Source organism: Melospiza melodia, unplaced genomic scaffold, assembly GCF_035770615.1.
Source record: "Melospiza melodia melodia isolate bMelMel2 unplaced genomic scaffold, bMelMel2.pri scaffold_28, whole genome shotgun sequence".
Lineage (NCBI taxonomy): Eukaryota > Metazoa > Chordata > Aves > Passeriformes > Passerellidae > Melospiza > Melospiza melodia.
Genome location: NW_026948600.1, coordinates 6,103,458 through 6,114,118, shown reverse-complemented (window position 1 = coordinate 6,114,118; position 10,661 = coordinate 6,103,458). Strand labels below are relative to the sequence as shown.

Sequence of the window (10,661 nt, the reverse complement as noted above, 5' to 3'; positions counted from 1 at the left end):
GAAATTATTATCCTATGTATGTCTAGTCTAGGACAATCTATGAATATGTGTGCAAAATACAGAATAGAAACAGAAACTTTCCTGTACACAGCCTGCACGGCTTTGGGAGGAACTCTCCCCCATGCATCCAGCTGAATTAAGAATGCTGCTTCCTAATGCTACATTGAGGTTAAGGAGTTTTCTGTTTCACCAAGTTTTTCGTAGCACTCCCAATGCCAAGGAAAGCTATGTGTCCTGCTGTTCACAAACAGAGAAGGGCTGTTGGCAGGTGTGGGGCTCAGAGGTTGCCTTGAGCACAGTGACCATGAAATAATCAAGTTTTCAATGTTCTGGGAAAGAAGGAGGGGCAGCAACAAAACTTCTACACTGGAATTAGGAAGAGCAGACTTTGGCCTATTTAGGATGCAGATTTGGGGAGTACCGAATCAGGTACTGATATTTTTTAAGGAAAACATCCTTTAAAAACAAAGGGGTCCAGGAAGGATGGACACATTTCAAGGAAGTAATCTTAAGGGGGAAGGAGCAGCCTGTCCCAGTGTGGCAAAAGATGAGCTAGAGAGGAAAATGACTGGCCTGGCTTGCCGTGGAGATTTTGTGAGAACTCAAGGTTAACAAGAGGTGCATCAACTTTGGACAGAAGGTTAAGCAGCTTAGGAAATGTTTAAGGATGTTGTGAAGTCGTGCAGAAAAAAAGTCAAGAGGTGAAAGCTCAATTAGAGTTTATCCTGACCATTTCCGTGAAAAAAAAATAGACAATGTTTCCACAATTAAATTAATAGCAAATCATGGGATAAGGAGAACCTCTACTCTTTATTGGATACAGTGGGGAAGATAGTAATTGAAGATAAGGAGAAGGCAGAGCTACTTAACATCTTGTTTCTCTCAATTTTTGATATTAGGGCAGGCTGTCCTCAGGACAAGTGTTCTGCTGAGCTGGTAGATGGGCACAGGGAGCAGAACAGCCCCTGTAATCCAGGAGGGAGCAGCTGGTGACCTGCTGAGCCACTCAGATGCTCACAGGTGTGTGGGATCAGATGGGATCCATCCCAGGGGTATGAGGGAGCTGTGGATGAGCCCCCCAAGCTGCGCTCCATCATTTACCATCAGTGCTGGCTCAGCAGGGAGGTCCCAGAGGACTGGAGGTGCCAGTGTGAGCCCATCACCAAGAAGGGCTGGAAGGAGGAGCTGGGGAACTCCAGGCCTGTCAGCCTGACCTGGGTGCCCGGCAAGGTTATGGAACAGATCACCTTGAGTGCCATCACAGGGAGCCCTCTGGCCGAGGGATCAGAGCCAGCCAGCGTGGATTCCAATGTCTGCGTGTAATGGTCTGGATGAGGGGATTGTGTCCAACATCAGCAAATCTGCAGATGACACGAAATTGGGTGTGAGTTTGCATCTGCTGCACGATGGAGGTAGGAGGGCTCTGCACAGGGCCCTGGACAGGCTGGATCCAGGTGTGGTTTAACAGGGATGTGTGATCCAACAAGGTGAGGTTTAACAAGTCCAAGTGCCGGGTCCTGCACTTTGGCCACAACAACCCCTGCAGCAGTACAGGCTGGGGACAGAGCGGCTGGACAGCAGCCAGGCAGAAAGGGACCTGCAGGGACTGATGGACAGCAGGCTGGACAGGAGCCAGCAGAGTGCCCAGGTGGGCAAGAAGGCCAATGGCTCCTGGCCTGGATTAGGAATGGCGTGGCCAGAAGGAGCAGGGCAGGGATTCTTCCCCTGTGCTGGGCACTGCTTGGGCAGCACCTCAAGTGCTGTGACTAGTTCTGGGTCCTCTGGGGTGGGGAATTAGAAGAAATTTGTATTAGGAAGAGTAAAGAAAGCAAAGGTGAAGCCAGGGAAATGCTCAGGGCAGTTTGGGGGTGGCTGCCAGGCAGCCCTGGCTCTGAGCAACAGCATCTGCAGTGGGACAGGAAACTCCCAGCTGATGGGAACAAACTTTCTGGCTGACTGCAGAGGCCCGGACAAAGCTGAGTGGTTTCCCTGGTGTCCCCAAGCCCTTACTGGCCTTAGGGGCTGATGGCATTTGTGCTCCCTCAGGTTCATGTCCCCACACCAACAGCATGGGGGTGCTCCCGCCTGCTGTGTGCAATGCAAACGGGGGCTGCTGAGCCAGTGCTGCCGTGTCTGTGCCTGCAAGGATGGGGCACCTGTGTGAGCTGGGGGAGAGGCCAGGGCTGCAGAGGGGGGATGTTGTTGGCAGCTCCATGAGGATGCTCTGGGACACTGCCCTGGGCTGTGCAGCGCACTGGGGATGGATCAGCCCCTGCTCTGCTGCTCCTTCCCATCTGCCCCAGGGCCCTTGCAGAGCCCCAGCCATGCTGTTTGACTCCAGCCTGCCCACAGCCAGCCTGGGGCGGCTCACGGGGCTTTTCTGTGCTGAGCATTGGCCTGGGTGTGTCCTTGAGAGAGCCTGGGCAAGGAGCCTGAAGCCCCCAGGGCCTGGCCTGAGGCGTCAGCGCTGCCCCAGCAGTGCCCATGGCCTGTCCCTGCTGCAGCCCCAGCACTGCCACCCCCAGGGCTGTGCCCGGCCCTGAGAGCACTCAGGCCCTGCAGCAACACCAGGGCCACCAGGGCAGCGGGGCAGGGCTGTTGGAAAAGAAATGAAATTTAGCAAAATATTTAATTATAGTGAGTTGTGTGTGAACTGGTTTGTTAAAAAGTAGTTTTGTAGCCTTTGAAAGTGTGTGTTGGGTTTTGTGTGTTACCTAGCAGGTAGTCTTAGGGATTTAATAAATAATTAAACTAGTGCAGGAAAGTAAGAATGCTAACCTGTCTGGAGGCAGCATACAATGCTCTTAGAATAAGATAAGCAGAGGATTAATGATCTTGTTTGTGAACCAAGGAATGTATCACAAGGGGTCTGTGACCAGGCAAGGGGAACGGAGGACTGTTTCTTGGAGGCTAGGCAAGGGGAACGGGGAAACTGTTCCTTGGAGACTTTGTTGTGAATCTCATGTATAAGAGGGAAGCACCCATACGTGAATTTGGGGGCTCGGACTTTAGGGACGTGAGTCCCCCAGTTCCCCGGGCCCTTAATAAAGCACCCACAAAACTTATCCGAGTTTTGTGTCATTTATCAATCGGGCAACAGGGCCACGGCAGCAGCACTGGCAACACCAAGTGCTGCTGCAGCTGGGCACAGCTGCTGGGCCAGCACTGATCCGCCCCAGCTCTGCACACAGACATTGCTGCTGCAGGTCCAGAGAAGGCAGTAAAAAAGGCATCTCTGCAGAAAACTTGGCTGGGAGATCCTTTAGTTCCTTTAAAGCCATAAGGAAACCAGCCTCTCATTGACACAGTCTTTGGCCACATGGAAGGTGGAGTGAAACAAAATGAGAAATGGCACAAAGACTGACATGTCCTTGTGGACCATATGAAAACAGTAAAAGAAAAGAAAAAACTCACAACAAAAACAAACAAGAAGTATCAAAGGTGACTTTCATTACAAATGATTGGCAGAAACTGGCAGCAGTTTAATATTTCTGAAAGCATCCAGTCATCAGTCTCCACACTGCAGCCCTGAGCTCCTGGTTCCTCAGGCTGTAGATGAGGGGGTTCAGGGCTGGAGGCACCACTGAGTACAGAATTGACAGAGCCAGATCCAGGGATGGGGAGGAGATGGAGGGGGGCTTCAGGAAAGTTAATGTACCAGTGCTGAGGAACAGGGAGAGCACAGCCAGGTGAGGGAGGCAGGTGGAAAAGGCTTTGTGCCGTCCCTGCTCAGAGGGGATCCTCAGCACAGCCCTGAAGATCTGCACATAGGAGAAAACAATGAACACAAAACAACCGAACACCAAACAACCGCTAGCAGCAAGAAGCCCAAATTCCTTGAGGTAGGATTTGGAGCAGGAGAGCTTGAGGATCTGTGGGATTTCACAGAAGAACTGGCCCAGGGCATTGCCATGGCACAGGGGCATGGAAAATGTATTGGCTGTGTGCAGCAGTGAATAGAGAAAGGCACTGGCCCAGGCAGCTGCTGCCATGTGGGCACAAGCTCTGCTGCCCAGGAGGGTCCCGTAGTGCAGGGGTTTGCAGATGGACACGTAGCGGTCGTAGCACATGACGGTCAGGAGGGAAAGCTCTGCTGAGATGAAGAAGAGACAGATAAACAGCTGTACAGCACATCCTGAGTAGGAGATGGTTCTGGTGTCCCAGAGGGAATTGTGCATGGCTTTGGGGACAGTGGTGCAGATGGAGCCCAGGTCGCTGAGGGCCAGGTTGAGCAGGAAGAAGAACATGGGCATGTGCAGGTGGTGGCCGCAGGCTACGGCGCTGATGATGAGGCCGTTGCCCAGGAGGGCAGCCAGGGAGATGCCCAGCAAGAGGCAGAAGTGCAGGAGCTGCAGCTGCCGCGTGTCTGCCAATGCCAGCAGGAGGAAGTGGCTGGTGGAGCTGCTGTTTGATATTTGATGTGCCTTGGCATGGGGATCTGTAAAAAAGTAACCATGGAATAGTTGGGTTTGGAGAGGATTTTAAATATCCCAGCACAGCCTGTGGGCACTTTCCCCCCACTGCCTGCCCAGGGCTCTGCTGCCTGGAGCTGTCCCTGCCAGCAGCTGCTTCCCTGTGCCCAGGGCTGGGCCCTGCCAGTGCTGCCAGAGCCCAGTCCAGCCCTGGGGGCTCAGCTCTGCCCTGCAGACCCCTCCCAGCTCAGGCACTGCCCAGGGGCAGCTCTGGCTCTGCAGGCTCTGATGGCAACATCACAGGAATCCTGAGGAGACTGGGAAAGCAACACGAATGCTGCCTCTAAGGGGCCCTGCAAGGATTGCTGTCACTGCCTGGTTTATTAACATCTGAGAGAATTTTGGGGGTTTTTTTGGGTTTTTTTTTCTCAACCTGAACCTAGAGATGAATATCTATGTGCACTTTCCTATCCAGGCAACCCAGAACAGTATATTCAAAAAGCAGGAAATTCCCTTTCATGCAGCCCCTGCCTTGCTGTGCTCCCTGTATAATCTATTTGTTCTGACATTAAATGCCATCCTGGAAGCAGTCCTGAACAATGCAGCATCCACCTCACACAAAGAGATCACTTCCAAGCCTGACCAGCTGTCTCCTCCCACCCAGACCTTGTCCCCCAGTGCTGGGCGCAGCTGCCAGGGCTGGCTGAGAGCTGTCCCTGGCAGGCAGCAGCGTCCCTGCCCCAGCACAGCACCCTGGGCTGCAGGACCCGGCTCTGCAGGACAGCCCTGGGCACCCCTGGCTGCTCTGCACAAGAGACAATCAGAGAATGTACTCACAGAGTCTGTAGGCATTGGGATGTTCCAGCTTTAGGAGATGGCTGCAGGAGCTGCAGCTGCATTGTCCTGCAGCCAGAGGTTCCTGTGCCAAGGGCTGGCAGTGATTCTGCCCCAGGCACTTCTCAGCACCTTCCCAGCCCTGACTGATTGAAGCTCTCTGTGCCTCTCTGCTGTGCCCGGGGTGGCTGCAGGCAGTGCCCCAGCCCTGCTGGGCTGGCAGAAGAGCTGCTCATCAAGGGAAATGTGCTTTTGAAGCTCTTCTTGGTTATCAGGAGCTGCCTTTGTGCCACGAGCCCAGCCCAGCTCAGCAGCACAGACACAGCACAAGGACATTAATGAGCCTCTGGGGCTTTGTGCTCAGGCCCTGAACATCAGTCCCTTAGAGGGAGCTGAAGAAACCTCTCCAGAACTCCAAGTCAGAGTCCAGCTCTAAACTTTCTTCGACTTTTAATGGGTCCCAGAGAGGGACACGACTGAGAAAGTGTCCCCAAGCCCCAGGCAGAGCAGAGAACTGCAGGCAGTGATGACAGGTTGGAAAAAGGAGAAGCAAAGTCTAGGTGCCCTGGGGCACAGCAGGCTCTGTGCCACCAAGGGCTGTGAGGAGACACCTTGTCCTGAGGCCCTGGGGCCTCCTGGCATAGCCCCAGCCAGGCTGGGCACTGTCAGCTCCTTGTGCTGCCCTCAGCATCCCCCCCAGCCCACATCCCAGTGGCCTCAAGGATCTGCTGGAAGGAGTCCCTGGGGAGCCTTGCTCAGGAATGGCCTTGGGGGCTCCTTAATGCTCACAGAGTTTTTGAAAAGACTTTGGGTTTGGTTTTTGCCTTGGAGTCACTGAGAGGTTTGTGCAATCATGGCCCCAATTATCTGCTTTAACGAGTCCCTTGAGAGCTTTGTACTGACACTCAGTGGAGCTCATTAATACTTTAGGATACTCAAGGTTTTTAAAGTACTTTGGATTTTCCTTTCCACACTGAATCTCTGAGAAGTTTTTGTGCCATGCTGGCCTCCAAATCTCTCCTCCAAGAAGTCCATGAGGAGCCTGTGTAGCAGATGGACCTCAGTGTGACACATCCATGATTTGAGACACTTTGGGTTTTTTTTCTGAGTTTGACTCCTGGAAAGGTTTGTGCAATCTCCTCTCAGGCCCTAAGATTCCAGGGCTCAGCTCCAAATGCACCACGTGGCTCATTAGGATCAAACAAGTCCTGGCAAACCATGGCTCTGCCTTGATTTCCCTCTGCTCTAACTCAGTTCATCAGAAATATTTCTGTAGTGGTTTTCGTTCACCAATTTGAGATTTTTTGGAGAATGCAGCATTTATTGTTGTGAGTCCGGTGTGGGCTAATTACCAGTGCACTCACTAGAATATCCTTACTCATTTCCTCCTGTGTGATAAGATTAGGAGAACAGCAAAGCAGGCTCAAAACTTTAAGAGGGTATAAGGAAAAGTTCATTAATAGCAACTAAAAGAAAGAGTAATAAGAACAAAACTTTCAGAACACTTCTCCTCTCCCTACAACCTTTTCTTTCTTACTGACAGTATAAAGAGACAAACCTAGAATTTTCAGTCAGTTTAACCCAACTAGAATAGTCTTTCTTGAGTTCACTTAGGGAGAGGAGTCTCTCTTTCATGCAATGGAGACTTCTCCAGAAGAAACTCTTCTGTTGTGGCTCTCAATTTCCATGAAAAGCAACTGCCCAGAAAAATCTGCATTTTTGACATCCCTCCCAGTTGTTCAAAGCTCTTTTACAGTTGTGTTTGTGGGCCATGTCAACTTATGGGGTATTAGTTTAAAGATGAGCTGTGTAAGAGCAAAGGTTCTCCTCATCTATTTCTGAAATCATCTTCATCTCTGAGAACAGAGATCTTTTTCTTCTCCCTCGGAAAGCACAGGATCTCATCACTCTTCACTTTTTCAGTGTTCTAAGTTCTCATGGGATCACAGCTACTTCAACATTTGCTTACTTTAGCACGGAGGCCTTTGCTGAACAAGTCATTTCCTCGTACTTTTCAATGTGATACGGGGAAAAAGAGAGTCTGATGTATCAGTTACATCCTTCTCCATAGCTTTACAAGAGGATTTCAGCCCCAAGATCAGGACATCTCCTCATCCCTCCCATCTGGGACGCAACTTCCTCTTCACTGACCTCTATGTCTTCATGTTGCTCCTCTATGTGCCTGCACTTTGTCCTTTTCTCTCACTCGAGGGAGGATGGAAGCACTGAAAGAGTTCATATCTCACCTGGGGCCTGCAGATGGTTCCGTGACCCTGGCCGGGCTCAGTGCTTGCAGCCAGACCTGCTCCCTGTTCCCTCAGTTCCATGGGGCCCCACAGTGTCCCAATGGTCCCTTGCTTCCATGAGGACCTGAGATGTCATAATGCCCCCTTGGTGACACGAGGCCCTGAAGGGTCACAATGGTCTCCATGGTTTCATCAGGCCCCACAGAGTCATAATGGTCTCTGGGTTCCATGAAGCCCCGCTGGGTCACCATGGCCCCTTGGTTCCATGGGCTCCAGTGGTGCCACAATGATCCCCTTGGTTCCATGGGCTCCAGTGCGGCCACAATGATCCCCTTGGTTCCATGAGGTCCCCAGAGTGTCCCAGGGATCTTCCTTCTTTACCAAGGAAAGAACCCAGCCCCAGTGTTGCAGGGGCATCCACCAGAGGCCAAGGCCAGCCAGACTTGATGGTACTGACAGATTTACCTGGGAGCAACCCTTGGTATAGGGAATTTTGGAGGTGGAATCCCAATTTCAGACATGGACACCTGGAGGAGAAGGACAGTTCTTTTACATAGGAAGGAAAGCAGGGAACACCGTCATTTGAGGGGCAAACGAAAGGTGGCCATCAGAGGCCTGAGTCAGCCAGACCTCTCTGTTCTAGTTGGTTTTGTATGAAAGCAACCCTTGGATATAGGGAATTTGGGAGGTGGAATCCCAATTTTGGCCATTTCTTTGTAGATAAGAATGACAGTTCTTTTTCATAGGAACGAAAGCATGGAGCCCAAGTGTTTCAAAGGCAAAAGAGGGGACAGGTGGCTCCTGTCCTGGCTCCCAAGCCAGCCAGGCCTGATTGTCATGGCAACTTTTGTCATGGAGGGTCCTTGGATATCAGAGGAGAAATCTCAATTTTGAAATTGGACTCCTTGAGAAGAAGGATGGTTCTTTTCCAGATGAAGGAAAGCATCAAGAACAGTGTTTTGAGGCAGGTGAGGGACAGCTCCCAAGCGGCAAGGGCAGCTAGACCTGTCTGGCTTTCATTTGGGAGCAATCCTTGGATATACGGAGTTTTGGAGGTAGAATTCCAGTTTTGGCTATGGGTACCTGGTCAAGATGGATTGGTTTTTTCTATAGGAAAGAAAAGTGCAAAGTCCAAGTGTTTTGGAAGAAGATGAGAGGTGGCCACCCTGAGGCCAAGCCAGCCAGACCTATCTCTACTGGCACCTTTTGTCTAGGGGCTATCCTTGGACATAGGGATTTTTGGAGGTGGAATCTCAATTTTGGCTGTGGGCACCTGGACAGAAAGAAGAGTTCTTTTCAAAAGGAAGGAAAGCACTAAGCCCCAGTGTTTCAGAGGCAGATGAGTGCCAAGGCCAGCCAGATTTGTCAGTCCTAGGCACCTTTTGTCTGGGAGCTATCCTTGGATATAGGAAATTCTGGGGGCAGATGCCCAATTTTGGCCGTGGGTGCCTGGTCGAGATGGATGTTTTTTCCCATAAGAAAGAAAAGCACATGGTTCCAAGTGTTTGAAAGGCAGATGAGAGGTGGCCCCTGGTTAGACAAGGCAGCAAGATGTGTCTGTCCTGGCAGATTTCATCTGAGAACAATCTTTGCATAGAAGGCAATTTCGAGAAGGAAGCCCAGTTTTGGCCATGGCCTGGAGGAGAAGGACAGTTCTTTCCAATAGGAAGGAAAACCCAGAACCGCAGTGCTCCAGGGGCAGATGAGAAGCCCTCAACATGCCAAGGTCAGCTGGACCTGTCAGGTGGTCCCCAGGAGGCCCAGCCAGCCAGACCTGTTCCATGTTTCCTTGGTTCCATGGGACCCACAGTGTCACAATGGTCTCCTTGGTTCGATGAGGCCCTGGAGTGTCATAATGTTCCCTTGCTTCTGTAGTGTCACAATGGCTCTGTTCTTCCATGAGGCCTTGCAATGTCTCAACGAATTCCTGGTTCCACAAAGCCCTGATGTGTCACCATGGCCCCTCAGCTCCATGCGCCCCCGCTGTGTCACAGTGGCTCCTCTGTGACACTATGGGCTCCACAAGGTCACCATGGACCCTTGGTTCCTTGGGACCCCCAAGTTTCACAATGGTCTCTTTGATTCCATGAGGCACCACAGTGTCACCATGGCCCCTTGGTTCCATGAGGTTCCGTAGTGTCACCGTGGTGTCCTTCGACCCTCATTGTCGCAACTGACCATGGTTCCATGAGTTTCCATAGAGTTAGAGCTGGAATGAGAGATGCGGGATGCCAGGTGGCTCTCAAAAATGCAGTTTATTGTGTGCAAGATGCTACAGCAGTCCAGGGTCCTGGGTGACAGAGCCTGTGCCTGCATCTGTCAGCTCCAGCTTCAGACAAGCCTGAAAACCCTTTAGTTTAGGTTAGAAATGCATTATATGCTTTCCTTGCTGAGCATCCTAATACAGAAGAACCAGTCTATACCTTAACTTTTACCTATAGCCTATAAGAACTATTATAATTACCATATTCATGTTACTATTCTTCAATCATTAAAGTTACTATGTTACAGTTAAGCTTGTTTAGATTAACAAGCTAGAAGTTGGTTTTCAGTTTTCTTGCAGTGGAAAATTCTGAGACCTTTTTTCTACTTGCAACATCAGCAGTCTTGTTTGCCAGTGGTATCTTTTGCTTGGTAAAAACATCTTCTTGTTTGACATGGGTTTATCCTTTGCTCTAAGCCATAAAAACCCCTTCTAAGTAAGATACCCTTTGCCTTAGCTATCCAGTGACCGGCTCAGCAATTCTTTTCTTCTATATCAAAACTTGCTTTCATTTCTATTCCTTCTTCCGATTTTAAATTCAAAAATCTTTCTCCCAAGCATACATATCTGTGAGACTTTCTTGTGTAACTTTCATCCTTCCCAACAGAGCCCCATTGCCAGGGGTGGTTGCCTTGGGCACGAGCTCAGAGCTGTAGCCACGGTCCGTTGCCTCGTGCTGGAGAGCAGAGAAATGATGAACGGCCCCAGACATCTCCAGTCTATGTTTGGGGCAGGGAGAGTTCTGCATAGGTGGGGTGGTCACTGCTCCACCCCAGCCACTGCAGCCTCTGGTGCAGCCCCAAAGTGGCTGCCAAGCCCCTGGCACCCCAAAAACCCCACCTGAGAGAGGGACCAGAGCAGGTCAGGCTGGGACACAGGTGTGACACTGACACGTCCCATGGCCCC

The 10,661-nt window shown here is 51.0% G+C and overlaps 1 protein-coding gene across 1 annotated transcript; it reads right to left on the bottom strand.

Moving 5' to 3' along the window:
- Positions 1-3,482: 3,482 nt before the first annotated feature.
- LOC134433868 (olfactory receptor 14C36-like) lies at positions 3,483-9,657 on the bottom strand. The gene is made up of 2 exons (XM_063182568.1): positions 9,636-9,657; positions 3,483-4,438 (listed from the first exon to the last, which is right to left on the bottom strand). Exons 1-2 carry the CDS (start codon positions 9,655-9,657, stop codon positions 3,483-3,485), a joined length of 978 nt encoding a protein of 325 aa, XP_063038638.1.
- Between the last annotated feature and the right edge of the window lie 1,004 nt (positions 9,658-10,661).